The sequence below is a fragment of the Ricinus communis genome, chromosome 5 (assembly GCF_019578655.1).
Source record: "Ricinus communis isolate WT05 ecotype wild-type chromosome 5, ASM1957865v1, whole genome shotgun sequence".
NCBI lineage: Eukaryota > Viridiplantae > Streptophyta > Magnoliopsida > Malpighiales > Euphorbiaceae > Ricinus > Ricinus communis.
The window spans coordinates 472,346-490,284 of record NC_063260.1 but is presented as its reverse complement, the minus strand read 5'-3'; the positions used below and the strand labels follow the sequence as shown (position 1 = coordinate 490,284).

The 17,939-nt window shown below is 32.2% G+C and overlaps 3 protein-coding genes across 5 annotated transcripts; 1 reads left to right on the top strand and 2 right to left on the bottom strand.

The window, feature by feature from the left end:
* Nucleotides 1-1,365: 1,365 nt before the first annotated feature.
* On the bottom strand, nt 1,366-6,896 carry LOC8279143 (disease resistance RPP13-like protein 4). Of its 3 annotated transcripts, XM_048374021.1 has the most exons (4): nt 6,727-6,896; nt 6,503-6,546; nt 2,752-5,350; nt 1,366-1,860 (listed from the first exon to the last, which is right to left on the bottom strand). In XM_048374021.1, exon 3 carries the CDS (start codon nt 5,329-5,331, stop codon nt 2,785-2,787), a length of 2,547 nt encoding a protein of 848 aa, XP_048229978.1. In that variant the 5' UTR covers nt 5,332-5,350; nt 6,503-6,546; nt 6,727-6,896; the 3' UTR covers nt 1,366-1,860; nt 2,752-2,784. The 3 variants fall into 3 exon arrangements, with proteins under 3 accessions (XP_048229978.1, XP_015576260.1, XP_015576259.1); XM_015720774.3 differs by lacking the exon at nt 1,366-1,860 and having other exon boundaries at nt 2,587-5,350; XM_015720773.3 differs by lacking the exon at nt 1,366-1,860 and having other exon boundaries at nt 2,587-5,350; nt 6,627-6,783.
* A 1,617-nt stretch (nt 6,897-8,513) lies between these two features.
* Nucleotides 8,514-10,672, top strand: LOC8279144 (AAA-ATPase At2g18193). Its single transcript, XM_015720765.2, has 2 exons — nt 8,514-9,733; nt 10,091-10,672. The coding sequence occupies exons 1-2, from the start codon at nt 8,753-8,755 to the stop codon at nt 10,487-10,489; spliced, it is 1,380 nt and encodes a 459-aa protein (XP_015576251.2). The 5' UTR covers nt 8,514-8,752; the 3' UTR covers nt 10,490-10,672.
* Nucleotides 10,673-14,053: 3,381 nt separating this feature from the next.
* LOC8279145 (AAA-ATPase At2g18193) lies at nt 14,054-15,554 on the bottom strand. Its single transcript, XM_025157780.2, is given in 3 exon segments — nt 14,054-14,458; nt 14,570-15,022; nt 15,024-15,554. Coding segments are annotated over 3 exon segments (1,389 nt in total).
* Nucleotides 15,555-17,939: the final 2,385 nt, after the last annotated feature.

Here is a 17,939-nt window from a genome sequence, read left to right as displayed (position 1 = left end):
ATTTATTTAATCACATTAGTCGTTTATCCGTGTGGTTGCATGAACGCTATTGTTATTTTGATTATAAAATTAGATTTATAAATATAATTTAATGAATTATTTAATATTTAATATTAATTTAAAACATTCTTAATAAATAATAGCAAATTAATTATTTTTAAATATTTTTAATTTTTTTTAAAGTTTTATTAATATAATAATATAAAAATTATTTTTAAAATATTTATTTTTTAATTCTAATAGTATATAAATTAAGACTATCAATATAATTGATATTACTGTCTTTTAGAATTAGAAATTATTATATAATTAGAAATTAATTTATTAGTAAATATAATATTTGAAAATATTATTTTCTATAATTAAAATTATATCCGATTAGAAAACTAATTTATTAGTTAATATAATATTAAAATATAATTAATATGTTATTTTTAAAAAATAATTATTATCTAATTAGAAAATAATATAATTAGAAAACTAATTTATTATTAATATATTATTTTTCAAAATTAGAACGAGTGTTTAATAGGAGGCAACTTATTAATCAATAAATTAATAAAAGAAATTATACATAAGTTTAAATTCCATATATTAAAAATAAGTACAAATGTCAAAATAATAATTTTATATATAAAAATTAAACACACATATTAAAAAAATTATAAGTCTAAGAAATTAATTTATAATATATATATATATATATATATATATATATATTACATTCCATTCCATTATGCTCCCCAAACATATGCATAGTGTTTAAGAAACATCAATGTACTTATATGGATGCTTCCTAAGATAGATTCAAGTACCAGTGGGGATCCCAGAATATCCTATAAGATAGTGCGTTAGCAAGCCTCATTTTTTCTCTTTGGTTTGATTTTAGCAAACAGTACAAAATAACCTGAGGAGATAGAAAACATTTATTTTAAGAAAAAAATTATAATAAATTAAATTGTTTTTTTTTTCATTAAATATTTAGAATCATGGAATTGGCGGGCAGAGTATGTGAGCAATGATCCGCACCTGCAAGAAACAAGAAATGCAAGAAATACAAGAACAGGAAATGTCTAGTGACCAGTTGCAGTGGGATATTAAAGTTTCATGTCATCAATACCAGGACTGACCTTGAATTTGTGCTCGCTCAGGGTTCCTACATGCATATCCAATCATAAAGGAGAAGAAAGGAGAAAATACAGAGTGGTCAAATGCAAATTCCTGCAAAATCAACATGTAGAACCCTGCATCTGACTCCCTATGTGCCATTTTATACTCTACTTCAAATTAAATTATGGGCTTGACAAGGAGTGAAGGCTTTTCTAGAGACAGCAGGAAAGTAGCAGCAGTTGTATCAATATGAAAAGCAGCAAACTCTGCTTGGAGAAGGTAGCTATCTCCCTCTCAGCGAAAGCCATAGCACAACTAGCAACTTGTACAGGGTCACACATCCTAATCACCCCTGATATGTACAGTTCCTTGCAGATATATTTGAAGGAAGAAAAAACAAAGTCTTCCTCTGATGGAAAGAACAGTTTACCACAATCAAACAAACCCAACAAAAGTAGTTCCTGTCAAGTTACATAACACTTCAATAACTTGAGCTTTATTGACTACCTCATAGCTTTGTCACAGATGAATCAGTAGCAACAGAATCTTAGTTTTGTCTCATCATCAGTTTCAAGAACCTTGCTATCCATTGAAACCAAGCAAGGAATCCCATCTTTTATAGGATAAGAACTCAATTGCATTACTGATAAGAGAAATAGTTTCTTCACAAATTCTTAAGGGTTGCTTAGAAAGTGGACATACAAGAACTTCTAATAGACCTCCCCTCTTCAAATCTGGTGGTTTATTCCCCTGTTTATCAAAAATCCACCAATCACATGAGACATCTCTCAGCCGGTGTTAAAATGCATTGGTCTTTATGTCAATGCTTCTTAGCCAGAAAAATTTATCGTAATGGATCATTACAGCATCAACAGAAAGGCACAGTTCAGAATCACCCATGTAAGAATTGACTGCTGATCTTAAATGTAACAGCCTCTAGAAATATGATCAATCACAAATAACCAATTTGATCTGGGCATCAGATCTCCAAGGACCCAACTATTTGCTTACAGAATTTCTTAATGTATCAGCAAAAATTATAAGATATCATCCATGAAATCTTTCTTACATTCAGGCACGTCAATGCTCAAAACTTAATGAATCACTAAGTAAATAGCTGTATGGTCTAGAAATGACATTTTTAGGCTAAAACATACTATGAAACATATTGCAATGACGTTGGTAGTTGACATCGCTGTACCATTATTTTGATTTTTGTACTTTATATATAGCCTTCAGTTTCAGTATGCATGACCAAAAACTCATTATTATATCACTTCTTTCCAACAAGCCTTTGCTGAGATTTTCACTTTTAAGAAACATAGAAATAGTTAACACCGCATAAGGTGGAACAGCTGAGAACTTGTACCAGTTCTATTCGCATCTTAACCATCAAATAACAAGTAGGCATACTGCTAAATCTAAGAACTTAAGTTTTGTAAACTGCTAGAAATACAGGGTAAAGGCCGTGTAGTATTAATATGTTGTAAGAAAATAAAGAACTCAATTTGTTTTTATTACAAAACAAGAATCATAATCTCAATTTGTTTTTATTACAACACAAGAATCATAATTTTCATGTCTTAATTTTCCCAAAAAAGAACTTTCACATTTTACATTAAGAATGATACATATATATACCTGAAACTTCTGTTACTTGGCACTGGTTTTTTATCAGTTCCTCTGCTCTTCCTTTGTCCATACACCCCCTCTAAATCCAATTTCCTCAATAGGAAAAGCTGATAAATCAGGACACCAACTAGAGTTCACAATCCTCAAAGATGGCATCACATTTTGTATCATTGACCAGTCCATGCCCAATTCTGAGAGAGATTCCAGCAGCAAGGCCTCAATTTTCCACACACTGTTATCCTCCCCCCAAAAGCTTTGATGCATCTGCGCAAGATTCCCCGAAGAGATTGAAAGATATCTTAACATAGGAAGTGAGATAGGATTGAGCCAGACAGGACTCATCTTGCCCGGATAAAATGCGAGTGAAAGCTCATAGATTTCTGGTGGAGGATAGAGTCTATCAAGTTTTCCAATAAGGTCATTACCTTGGCTATCAAAGCAACTTATAGTCAGGTGTTCAAGTTCCTGGAGATTCACCAACGCATTAACTTCATTATCTTCAATCTCATCACCCTGTGTCAGATGTAAGCTTAGAGTCCTCAGTCGGGTCAAATTTCTGAGTTCAGCAATCCGACAGCCGCCTAATTGACCTAATCTAGAAGGTCTAAATCCCATCAGAACTTCAAGATTTGAAAGCCTTCCCAAGCCTTTTGGCAAGTATTCAAGTGAACCACAGTGGCTTACATCTAAGACTCTGAGCTTCTTAAAGGTTATGAGATAAGGCGGCAGCATTTTCAAATTTTGGCAATAGCTCATATCCAAAATCTGAAGGTTTTTAAGCTTCTCTAGAGAAGGTGGGAGTTCAATCAAAGGATGGGTATTGCTTAAGCTAAGATATGTTAAGTGTTGAAGATCCCCAATCTGATATAGTAGATTTGTGAGAGGCACTTCAAAGATTGATTTGCAAAGATCCAAAACTCTCAAGTATTTGCACTCGCTAAACTTGTTTGCAATGCTTGATACAATTCGGTTAACTTCACCAGTCTTGGTTGTGGACAACAATGCCCGTAACTTTTGATTGGCAGTAAGTTTCTTCTGATCCATATTACTACAAATTGCTAGATGACGGCAGCCTATACCGTTAAGTTTAAAGAATGCATCATCTCCAGCCATCTTGATTACCAAATCACGAACCATATCATGAATCTTGCAAGTGGCAATAGTTCCATTGTAAGTCTTGTCAACAACTTCCACCAAACATCGATTTGTTAACCCTGAGAAACAACCTTCCCCAGCTTCAGTTGATGATCTACCAATTCTCAATGGGACAAACCCCTCTCCAATCCACCAATGAACCAACTGCTCTTTCTTTATAACGCAATCCTCTGGGTAAAGAGAGAAACTGAGAAAACATGACTTCAGATATGGCGGCAACTCATCATAGCTCAATTGTAACGATGCCATCACAGAGTCATCATTTTCTGCCAATTCGTCTCGAAAGTTGCCTGCGATCTGCCTCCACTCATGATAATGCGATTTGTAAAGCAATAGGCCTCCAATTGCCTTAATGGCCAGGGGAAGACCCTTACATTTCTGTACAATCTCTGTTCCAACATTTTCCAGCTCAGGATGCCTGCATTCACCTCCAGTTGCTGCAAAAGCAATCTTCCTAAATAGCAACCAACTATCATCCTTGCTAAGGAACTTTGGCCGGTGGATACGCACTTCAGTGACACCCATCTTTCTTGCAACTTCCTCAATCCTTGTAGTAATGATAATGCTGCTTCCATTTCCCTTAGGCAAGCCTTCATAGATTCTGCGCCACCAATTGACATCCAAACCCCACACATCATCCATAACAATCAAGAATCTCTTACCTAAAAGATATTGGTTTATTTTCTTCAATAATTCACCCTGGTTATCTCCTATACTTGCATCTCCCAAGTTCCTCAGCATACTTCTCATGATTTGCACTTCATCAAGTGTCTGGGAGACAGATATCCACATTCTTCTTTCAAAGTGATCATCTATTTCTCTGTCATTAAAGACCTTTTGAGCAATTGTGGTCTTTCCCAATCCACCCATACCAACAACACCAATTGCTAAAATGCCATCATCTGCTTCAAAAAGCCAATTCTTTATCTTTTGTGTGTCACCTTCCAATCCGACCACTTGAGTATGGTCGTAAACAGGAGAGCTCCAACGAGACATCTGGTCATTGTGTGCATCCCTTCTACCCATTTGGTTGCTGTTCGACAGATCAAGATAGGATATGTCTTGCTTAATTTTAGTGATTTTCTCATTAATCTCCCTCAGCCGCTTTCCAGTTTTATATTGAAAATGAAGGTTTGGCGGATGGATGCATGTTAGCCAGCCATTAGACAACCTGTCATCTTCCCTTGATTGAAGTTGGCAATCTGCCAGTATATCTTCAGCTTCATAAATCAGTTCCCGTAAATTGCCCATGATAGTGTGCAGAGTTCCATCCTTCCTTTTTCGCTTGTCTGCATCTTTAAGGACACTTTGCATTAATTCAAGTTCCTTCTGCAAGTTCTCAAATCGGTCCCTGAATTCATTCACCACACGCCCCTCCTCTACTAAGGTATTCAATAGCCTCTCTAAGAATACAGTGACTACTGCATCCACCATATCTTCACCCTAAAACATTCTGAAACAAAAAGAGAAACACTTATAATCTAGTGAACAAATGATTAAGTACTACTACTGGTCATCACTCACATTTTTAGGATATGCACACAATACAGAAGTGACTTTATGCAAACCATCAACTACTCCCCTTTTTTTGTTAAGACCTTCTGCATAAATCATCATGGTTTTTAACAAAATACGAGTTCCCAGGCAGTTATACTATTATGCACCACCTAACTGAGATGCATATGATCGAAACATGAATTCAGCCTAAAGCATCAACTAAGTGCTCTTTTTCTAGTAGGTGATGAAGTAAAGACAAAGCCATTTAGTACTGTATGAACCCGTGCAAAACTTCCACTTGAACTAATTATAAAAATGTGGAGAAACAACTTCCATTTTCCATGAGTGATAAGGCAATATGTAGCTTTCAACCCAATTCAAAATGTATCTAAGAAACCTAATTTGATTCAGATTTCATTACTTTATATATATATATATATAAATGTGGTTGTCACTAGGGCTATATATTGCATTATCTTTCAGTGTAATTTGTCTTGCGAGATCAGGTGTACTGGGGTTAGGACTCCAAAGAGATTCAGTTTCCTACTAGCTTGATATCACCCATAGTCACTAAAATATCAACGAATTTAGCACGCTTTCTGAACTTCATTTTTATCAGGAAAATCACTGAATTTTCCATTTAAATTGTTTCAAAACAATCACACTTGCTGGAATATCCGCCAAGTCCCTTTCTACTCAGTTCCTCTATTAGTAAATCTAGTAGAGCTACAGAAATCCTCCACTCCTTGGCACAAACTATACACAGAACCACAGAACCACATAAATTCATTTATATGCTACTTCTACAATCTTGTATCTCTTTATATTTGGGCCTAAAATTGACAGATTTCACATACAGGAAATCAAACAACTCATGTCACTTAGCAAATTAGCATCCACTTTCCAGCAACGACTAAAACCATTCAACTGTGACTTATAATTATATAATTATCTGATATACAGAAACAGATTAAGCTAATTTTGTCAACTAAGCCTACTCCACAAAGAACACAGGACCACAAGTTTATGAAAAACAAGATTAACTGACAAAAAACGGCAAGAAGCTATAACGTTTCATGTAAACAGAAGTGATCAGGAAATAACTTACATTTGAATTTGAATGGCTTGAGAGGTTAAAACAGAGCAATTTTCCTACACAGCAGAATCATTAAAATTAACTTTCAAATAAAAATATCAAAAACTAAAGATTTCAAAATAGAAATATTACTAACAGTTGAAATGGACACGCATGAGTTCTTGTTGATGGTATGAGAAAATGAATGAAAATGAAATGGCTTTAGAAGCAGATGAAATTTACTAAAATTTCCTCACCCCATTGATCAACCATAGCATTCAAGATATGGGTGTTACAGTAATCTTCTAAGTCAATGGCCCGTTAGCGCCTTATAGTACGCGGTTTTTACGAGTGGATAAAAAAGCACAGAAATTTTGCGTCAATGCCAATGGTTGGCTTCTTCAAAAGTCAAAATTATTAGTATCCATTATGCTATTATATACACTTTCTTTTTGGTTTATCACTCACATTGCAAGTGTGTTTATTTATTATAAAACTAATAATATAAAGATATTAATTTCATTTCCACAAAGAAAAAAGATATTAATATATGAGTATTGCATTTTACTAAATATATTTGTTAACCTTTTAACGCCAAATACGTATTTTATGCTTTTGAGTTTATATCAATTAGGCAATTTAATATTAATTTTTAATTTATATAGTAGACATTTAAATAGTTTTTTTAGTATCTAAACATATTTAATTTTAATTGAATCTAATATGTACCTGAATCTTATTTCTAATAATATTTGAACACTTTCATACAATACACGTGAACATATTGAATGAAAACACATATTTAAAAAATATTAAAATATTATAAAAACACAAATTCATATATTTATTAGATTACATCAAGAATTAAATATTAAACTAATTAAATAATCAGACTTTATAAATATAAATATGCATTTAGCCTTCTCTGATATGTATTAACCCCAGTCATATGAAATTAAATTTACAATACTTGCAATATATCATAATTACTCCACTAAATTAAAATTTATTGCATATTCAAAAATTATTTTATTTTAATATTTTATTTTTTTATATGCAATAATTTGAAGTAAAAATTTTTTTTTTTTCATTTGAAAACAAGTGAATTCTTATATAAAGAAAAACATATAAAATATGTCAAACTTGTTTTCATTTTTTTTAAAAGTTTAGTTATAATTTTAAAAACATATAAAAAAAAACTGTTTTTTTATTTTTATTTTAAAAAATCAGAAATAAACGCAAAATTCTATTTTCTATTTTTATTTGAAATGTTTTTGAGAAAACTAACTTAATTTTTTATAAGTAAATAAGACATGTTCCATTTTCAGCATAAGGATCTGGTGAATGGAGAAAATTATTAAAACAATTATTGAGGACACTGTAATTAGTTAGAGTTGGAGATTTTTATCTAAAAAGAACATAATGTTTCCATACATGTAAACATATAAAAATATTAGGCCATCGGAATAAAAAGATTGTTAATACTTTTCAGATAATTTTTTTTAAAGGAATACATTTTGGATAATTAGATATTGATTAACTCAAGAAAAAATAAGACACGAAAAGATATTTAATATGAATTCATAAATTACTAAAAAAGGAACAAAAGAAAATAAATAAATAAGTATAAGTTAAAATAATATAAATAGAAAATATTGCAAATACTATTTATATCACTTAGAATTAAAAAATTATTATTATAAAAAAATAATATTAATTGATGATATAAACACTAAAATAAAGAATTAAATGTTTTAAATGAAAAAAAAAAGTTACTATTATAATATTTTGTAACTGTGCTGTTTTTTCAAAGTCTGAGTTGGCATTTGATATGACATAAGATCTAGTGAATATTTTAAAAATATTTTCTTTCTAATACCGTATAAGTTTATTGTAAAATTCTCAAGTGATAAAGAAATTAAAATACAAATTGAATTTATAAATTTTTACACTAGAAATTAACCCTCTTTTGTTTAAATATCTTTTAAATTCCTTGGGAAATTATTTCTATTTATTTGGGTGCTAGAGATAATCCTTTCACATCTGCAAACTCCCTGTTAATGCTTGCAAGCTTTGTATATTATTAGATCCATTTCTTCTTGGTGACAAGGGAAGGCATTCCCCATATTTTCTTTAAGATAGTTATTAATCTTGCTTTAAGGAGAGGGGTAGAATATTTACAGGTTTCTCCAGGGGACGAAACATCACAAAAGGCTATAAAACTTGGCATCCTGACAGATCATATATTATATTAACCTCGAGGAGCAAAGTTTCTTCCCAAAAATGATGCCTTCAGTGTCACAAATGCCCCAAATTGCATCCACATTGTTCTCTACCTATGCCTCTTTTGCTGCATTCCTTATGCTGGTTAGGTCCCTTGCCAATGACCTAATCCCTCACCACCTCCAATCCTATATAAATTCATTCTTCTGCCGCCTTTTTACTCATGCTTCTTCTTCTACCTTCACCCTCACCATTGATGAGCTATTTGGGTACTCGCAGAACCAAATATATGAGGCAGCAGAAATCTATCTTCGTACCAAAACTGCCAACTCGTCAGCAAGACACCTGAAAGTTAGCAAATCCCAAAGGCAAAGGAAAATCACTACCTCCATTGTAAGTGGTGAAGAAATCATCGATTATTATGATGATATGAAACTGAAATGGAGGTATGCCTGCGACGAGTCACAGACCCCCCCTAATGAGAAAAGATACTTCGAGCTCAGCTTCAACATGAACTTCAAAGACAAAGTGTTGAGTTCTTACTTGCCTTATGTTCTGCAGAAAGCTGATGCAAGCAAACAAGAAGATAAGGTAGTGAAGCTTTACAACCGTGAATGTCCTTACGATGATGAGGACGGAAGTGGTGGAGGCATGTGGGGTTCGATCAATCTTGAACACCCATCAACGTTTCAAACATTGGCAATGGATCCTGAGGTAAAGAAGATGGTTGTTGATGATCTGGATAGGTTCTTGCAGAGAAAAGAGTTTTACAAGAAGGTTGGTAGGGCTTGGAAACGAGGGTATTTGTTGTACGGTCCTCCTGGTACAGGCAAGTCAAGTTTGATTGCTGCAATGGCTAATTATCTAAGGTTTAATATTTATGATTTGGATCTTGCAAGTGTTTCTAGTAATTCTGAACTGAAGAGGATATTGCTGTCCACAACAAATCGATCTATATTAGTGATTGAAGATATAGATTGCAATAAGGAGGCAAGGGATCGGCAAAACATTGCTGATGAATATGACCCTTCTATCTCAAAGGTTAGTGCTTTTTCCTATTTGGCTTTATACCCATTATTTCTTATATTATCTATAAACTTATTTCTTTCCTAAATACATAATCTCTTACTAAAATTCAAACTCGAGACTTCATGACACCACAGAGAATTTCAATGAGAATTTCAGTATTGAATAAATTTAATTAACCAATTGACTATAATTCAATTTATGGTGGAACCGTCTCTAAGACTGTGGGATCTTGAATTGGAAAACTCCAGTCAGAATCAATTGAAGAAAGGAAAAAAAATGAAAAAATAAATGATATGGATGATTCTAGTGCAACTAAGAAAAATGTTATAATGTGAGATGAAATGAATTCCTGTTTTGATAATATTGCAGATGACACTATCAGGTTTGTTAAATTTCATTGATGGATTATGGTCAAGTTGTGGAGATGAAAGAATCATAGTGTTCACCACCAATCATAAGGATAGGCTTGATCCTGCATTGTTGCGTCCTGGTCGAATGGATATGCACATTCACATGTCCTATTGCTCTCCTTATGGCTTCAAAACCTTAGCCTCTAATTACCTAGGGGTCAGTGATCACCCACTTTTTGGAGAAATTGAAGCACTAATTGAGAGCTCAGAGATCTCTCCAGCACAAGTTGCTGAAGAACTAATGAAGAATGATGATGCTGATGTTGCTCTTGAAGGACTAATTCAATTCATCAAACGTAAGAAGATGGAGGGAACTGAAATCAAGGATGAAAAGACTAAGCTAGTGGATGCTCCATAAATTTCAATGGAATTCTTAGGATTTGAGCCTAATCACAAATGACAATTGTTTTTTTTTTTTTTTTTTCTATCTAATTAATGGACCGACCCGTTATACATGGTTAATATCATATTATATTTAACAACACATTAACATTATAATGATTTTTCTTGAATTCATTAAAGACTTAACGAGCTATGCAATGGAAAAAAATAGTTATTCCCTCATTTTTAAGTGATAAATTCCTACCACATTGATGAATGATTAACAATATTTTTTTCTCTTCATCAAGGCTCTAGGAGACAGATACCCACATTCTTCTTTCAAAATGGTACTAAATTTTTCTCTTGTTAATAATCTTTTGAGCAATTGTTGGTCTTTGCAAATCCACCCACAAACCTTTTGATTGAAGTTGGCATCTGCCTGTAATTTGGCGAGAGGAAGACCAACTTTCTCAAGCCAATGAGCTGAGAAAGTAAGCCTTCTTTTTCTTTTTATGCAGCAGCAACTTCTTTCAGCCTGCCATTGGGCTGGTGACCACGTCTGTGGTTGTCTAATAAGGTTTAGATCCTATCTTTCATAGTCTAATGAATAACGAATTCAGGATCTACAAATATGCTTTAAAAATCTCAACCATGGATTTGACTTCTTGTGCCAAATTGCAATTTTACTTATACAAGTTTTCTTTTAAAACAAAAAGCAGCAATAGAGAATGTGTAAATCTTTTTTTCTTTTTAATTTCTCCAGTAGAAAGAAAATATGTGTGGAAGAAAACTTAGTTATTATCTCTACGGGTGTTTTACTCTGTTAAAAAATTAAAACTTTAATTCAATTGAGATTTAGAAGTGTAAGATTTATTTGATAATTAAATCTTAAAAATATATATCGCTCGTCTAATATTGTCGAAGATTTTCTAAATTTGAAATTCTTAATAATATTTAATGCAGAAAATTATTTTGGATTATAATAAATAAAATAAAAAAAATAGCAGAGGTTCGGCGGAAGCTCTAATTAAAAAAGAAAATAAAATTCAATAATTTTGCAAGTTAATGTGTAACGCCTGCATTTTCTCATCATACATGTTATGTGCATTTACATTTAATCATTGGGCATATGATGGTATATTAATAATATTTTTATTTTATGTGAACAGATATATTAATTATAAGTAGAGAATAAGAAGCACGATATTAGATTATTAATTTAGATAAGTTGATTAAGTATTTGAGTTATGTGTATTAAGCCTTAAGACTTAATTGAACCAATAGAAGAAGGTTAGGTAAATAGATTGGACTTAAAAGATACAATTAAAAGTTAGTACCTATATATGGTTAGTAAGAATTAATTTAGGATGATAAAACTAGTTAAGTAGGGGGTGGCATTGAGAGATGAATCTTGAAAATTGGAAGCATGAGCAAGCTCATTTTACCTCTTCATTTCTCTAAAATTCGTACATGGCCAAAAACTCAAAATTTGGAATAAGAGAGAGGAGTGGAATACCTAGAAAAATTTAAGATTAAGATAGGATTTTACCAACTATTGAAGGAGCCAAGCTAAAGCTAAAAGATTTAAGCATATTAGCAACCCAAAAGCTGAAATTGGTGAGTTGTTACTTGAGTATTATTAATTTGTCATTAGGGTTCTTGATTACAAATTGGAAAAACTTCAATTGATGCTTTCATTGATTAATTAAAGGCCTGATTATCATGAATTAGTAGAGTATTGAATGATTGCATAGAGATTAAGTTTAATTTAAGTTTAAGTATGTCAAGATAGAAAACTGTCAAAATTTCAGCAACCTTGATGTTCTGTATTTTGGGCATAACATGGGTTATATAAGTCCAAATTAAGCTTAATTGATGTCTATGGAAATTTTGAAAAGTCCTCTATAACTTTGTAGTTTTGTGATTTTGCTATTTTTACCGTTTTGGTTGCTTAAATTGAGCAAACAGATTGCTGCTCGGGTACAACTAGCTGTATGACCCTTGCTCAGTAATTTGAGAATAATTGAGTAATTCTTCTTGGAGATGAAACTAGACGCATAAACGTATATGTCTATTTAATACGAAATTTTTTTATTGAGCAAATTTTGCCCAGCAATAAATATACTTTGGTACTAAATTCTGTCTAGAAAACAGAGATGTTGGAGATTAGTTTTATGCAATTTATTTGATGTTAATTTGAGTTAAACTAGTATGTAACTAGATGAAAAATATTTATATGATATTAAAATAGTAATTGAGAGTCTTAGAGGAAGAGTTAGACCTATAAATTACAAAGGGGATGATCTTATAATGCATTAGAACTAGCATTTACATGAATATTTGGAATATGCATGAAATGTGAATTGATGAATGTGTTAACAGGTACTCAAAGGCCTGGAAAGGAAGTTGTGGAGAAAGGAGGTTCTTATATGCTGAAGGAATAAGTGTATTTTGAGTAAGTAAATAGTTAATATTTGCTTTATTCATATATTTAATCAAATGTTCTACGAATGGTTGTGTTTGCTTAATATTGTGTTGTGTTTGAATGAATGAGATGGAAATGATTGGTGTTGAATGGAACAATTGTTATTGCTTGAATATGATATAAGTGAAATGATTGAATTGTGATGTTAAGTGCATATGTGCATGTGAATGGTGGATTCCCCTGTGAAAAAAATATATATCTATATATAAAGCCTTAGGAGGCTAAAGCCTAGAGAGGCTATAAAAATGTATTATGTGAGGATGAGGCGGAGCAGCTTACGTGTGCGATAGGTGAGGATGAGGCGGAGCAGCACATTAAAGGGGATCCACAAGCCGTGAGAACTAACCATAATTGTTGAATTGTATTTCTTCTATGATGGTTGTGCTGAATTGAGTAGAATGGTATGAATTTATACCTAAACTATGAATCATGGTAAGTTATGTGATTGGGTGGAAATTGTATTAAGTGTATGTGATATAGATTATGTTGATTATTTATTTACTGAGCTGGAGGCTCACCCCTCTCCAAATTTTTTTTTTTCAGGTTTGTAAATAGTAGTGCATACGTTGGTTGTATCCAAAGTCTAGCTTTTAGCAGTTCTGTCAGGTTGGGCCAGTTTTGTGGAGTCTCCTCCTGATGTATTTTGTATGCAGTTATGTGATGTATATAGAAGTGTGCCTTGTAAGGCATAAGAAGATATTTTGAATACTTGTTAAATGATGTTTAAGTATAATCATATGTTTATATGTTAATAACCTTGTGTCTTGATTCTTAACAATCTGCATATTGACCTATCTACATGTAGTATATAGTCTACGACGCTTGTATGTTTTCTGGATAATGTCTATTGGTTAGCATGTAATGGGGGTGTTACATAATGTGCATGTGAAAACAACTCATTTTAACTAATAGAAATTCAAGGCACAATAACAGAAACTCATATCAGAGAACTTCAAAATGAATTAATATAAAATGTTAAGTTTTGATTTACTTTTAATCCATTAATCACAAGCAAACTCCTTGCTAGTGCAACAACCATTGCAAGCAACAATTCCTTCTGAAACTACTAAAAATCAGGCTAAATATTACAGAACCTGAAGCAGCATTATTATCATATCACACAGTCCTCAATCTTTGAGTTTCATCCTTACCATTAAATTGCACTTCTTCCATCTTCTTCCGGCTAAGGAAATTCATCACTTCTCTAAAAGCAACATCAGCATCATCACTCTTCAGTAGCTCCTCAGCCAAAGCAGCAGGGATTACCTTTGTATTCTCCATCAAGCCATCAATTTCTTTAAAGAGCTTGTGGTCGTGAATGCCAAGATAGTTGAAGGCCAGCACTCTAAAACCCTGATTTGTGCGATAGGATATATTGATGTGCATATCCATCCGCCCAAGACGAAACAATGCAGGGTCTAATACTTCTTTGTGATTCGTTGTGAACACAACAATTCGTACCTCTCCACAGCTTGACCATAACCCATCAATGCAATTGAGCAGAGTTGAGAGAGTGAATGTCTGGAATTTACAAGGCAGGAACAAAAAAAGCGTAAGTGGCACTAAAGAGCTGTTACAAGGCAGAAATTTGTGAATGGAATAGGGAAAACAAAGGATTTTAGTTACAAGTACCTTATTATACTTGTCAGAACTCGAGTCTTTTTGATCTATGATTTTGGACCGATCATGAACTTCAGAATTACAGTCTATGTCTTCAATTATGAGTATTGACCGATTAGTTGTATTCAATAACAACTTCCTTAGCTCACCATCAGAACCAACATTACCAAGCTCCAAGTCATAAACATCAAAGTTCAAGTAATTAGCCATGGCTGCAATTAAGCTTGATTTTCCTGTTCCAGGGGGACCATGCAATAGATATCCACGCTTCCAAGCCTTACCAACTCTCTTGTAGAAATCCTTTCGTGCCATGAACCTGTCAAGATCATCTATAATTGCTTTCTTCAGCTCAGGATCCAAAGCAAGTGTATCAAATGAAGCTGGATGATGAAATTCGACAGCTTTCCATGAACCTCTATCATAAGTACTAATTTGCCTGTAGAACTTCAGTACCTCTTTCCCTTTCCATCAGAGCCTTGCAAGTGTTCAGAATATGGATCAAATAATCATTCTGAACTGTTTCCATATACTTACTGTCAAAACTCATCCAATAAGAACACTTGTTAACAGCCTGACGCCGCGAATCATCATTGTATTCGCTCTTTTCTGTCTCAACACACAACCAAGTAATGGGTATGCCTCGGAATGTATCTTCAACCTTTCCTCCAGCTGCAATGGCAACAGAAACATTCTTCTTCTGCTCCAACTTTCCAACGCCGAGTATATGATTCTTGGGTCCAATCTTTGTTGATAAATAAGCTTGTGCAGCATCATAAAGCTCATTTCGACCCTGACCATTCCAGAATTAATCGATGAAGTCTATTTAAGATGGTTTATGAGAAAAATAGTATTTCAACCTCGAAACAACATGATTGTGAAGCTGCTTTGGTATAATCTGTTTATATGCGGTGTTGAACAGCACCCATGAAGTTGAGACAGATGAGTATGCAGACAACAGGGAGACATTGCAGGGAATGAGCTTGAGATACCCTTCCATATTTGGAAGAGTAAAACTGCAAACTTGTTGATTAATGCTCTAAACTACAAAGAAAATGAAGTGAGAAAAAGGAATTCTGTTGCAATGATTGGTTGCAGGATTATCATTTTTACTTGGCTCTGAACTACTAAAATAAAATTCATATTATTTTGGCCACATCTCTAATGCATGACTACTATGAAATTAGCATGAGCATTCTTTTCTTCTTTCTCGTGAACCTTCTTTTTTCCATTATTCTTACATTGAAACAAAATAATTTGCTGTTAATGTACTAGTCTTGTTAAAAAGTCTGACAAGATGCAACTCATGAGATTTTGAACCTAAAGTTCTAGAGTTGAGTTATGATTAGACCTAATTAATATTGAACAATTTTCGTTTGTACATGCAATTTTCCTTTACAATATCAATAATTAATTGTTTTATATGTAATATATTATGCTTTCATTTGTTTGATTTCCATGGAAATGAGGAGTCTAATCCTTAAAGGAGAAAAATAGGTGACTTTTATCAATGGGAGAATTTTATTATGTTATTTAATCTAGCAATTGATTTAGTCTACGAATAATCTAATAACTGAGTCTATCTATAAAGTTTTCGAGAGCATTTCTTAAAGTTTGACGAGGAACTAGCTGCTCTAACAAGTGAACTGCAATGTCAGCAAATCTTTTAACATAACGAATTTGCAAATTCAGAAAACTACAAGCTGACTATCTGCAATCCTCCAAAAGAACACCCTGATATGATGAACTTTTGAGTCCCATTGCCTGCACCTGTTCTGCATTTAATAATTCCCAACACCCAAATTTTCGAATCCTCTAAGAGCCACATTTCTGAGATCTAATCATGCACGACACAACCTTAAGCCACCCTTCAGCTGACCTATTCCAAGCCAGATCACCTTCCTACCTCAAACAGCATCAGCCTGTTCTTAAGATCTTTCCTGCAGAGTTTGCTTTACAGTTCTGCACAGCATCATTACAATTGTTCCATAGCCTCTAACAAATCATAGCAATTACACAACAGGTTAATAAGACAAATAAAATAGAGATTTAATAATTTCTGGCAAATTTTTAATGCTGTAGCTCCTCCATGCCTGAGGAATGTATATGTTTATAACTTTCCCACATATCAATAAAAACTACATATAATATATGAACATTAACTAGCAATTTGAGTGTGAAGATCATAAATGATTGCCAAAATTCAATAGGTCATTATCAATTTTATTATTTATTTAATGACAACTATTTACACAATTTTTAAAGGGAGAAATAGAGGCAAGGTGGTATGAAAAATTGTTTGCCTAATTTATTCAAAACAATTTTGAAAGTAGAGATATTTGCCCTTATATTATATGGCAAAACTTACAATTAAGTCTCTAAACTTTCGGCTGGTGGCAAAACTGAATCTTAAATTTCTCAATAGCTCAATTATATCCCTAAAGTTTTGAAAAAGAATAATTACATTCTTAAAACTAACTCCAACTATTTACCATGTAATGACACGAGATCCAGTTAATTTTAGACACTAATTCACATTTTTTCATATGAATAAATATTAATTTTACTTTTGAGTGAGTATAAATCATAAAATGATAATTTTTTCTTCACTTTAATAAAGAAAAATCAACACTGTTATTATTAGTTAAAAATGAATTAGCTCTAAATATATAATTATATTTTCTAAATTTTAGAAATGTAATTAAACTACTTTAAAATTTAAAATTTAATTATATTATAAATAAAAGTTCAAGAGATTATCTATACTTTTAAAATATATATATGTTCTTAAATTATACCATCTAAATAAGATTGCTAAACGATTCTCGATTTATTTCGAATTTTAATTTAAGTTTGAGGTAATCACTTTGGGTATGACTAACATTAAAAATTAACATCCTAATTTATGTGGGAAGGGCATCCTTAATAATATTTTGTATATGTCTCTTTATTAAACTATAACTATTAGTTTTTTATTTTAATTTGTCTTGAAATATATGTATAGTCCAACAACACTCTCTATTTTACTCTCTAATTAATTTTTATTAATAAAGTAAAAAAACATAAATAAAAAAGAAAAGTTAATGTAAATCTTGAGTAAAAAAATAGAATTTATTTAAAAGTAATTTTCTCTCTTTAAATTTTAAAAGAAAGAATGTGGCTTCTAAATCATTTTAAAAAAGAAAAATAAATTAAAAATTCCTTTTAAAATTTGACTTTTATATATACTTCTAATAATAGAGAAAAAAATATAATTTAAAAATTTGTTGGAATATATTACTAACCACGCGATATCCTCTAAGAGTAGATTCATCATATTAAAATGGAGTACATAACTCAATTCAAGTATAATCTTTTTATAATTAAACTGAGCTGAACCCAAATT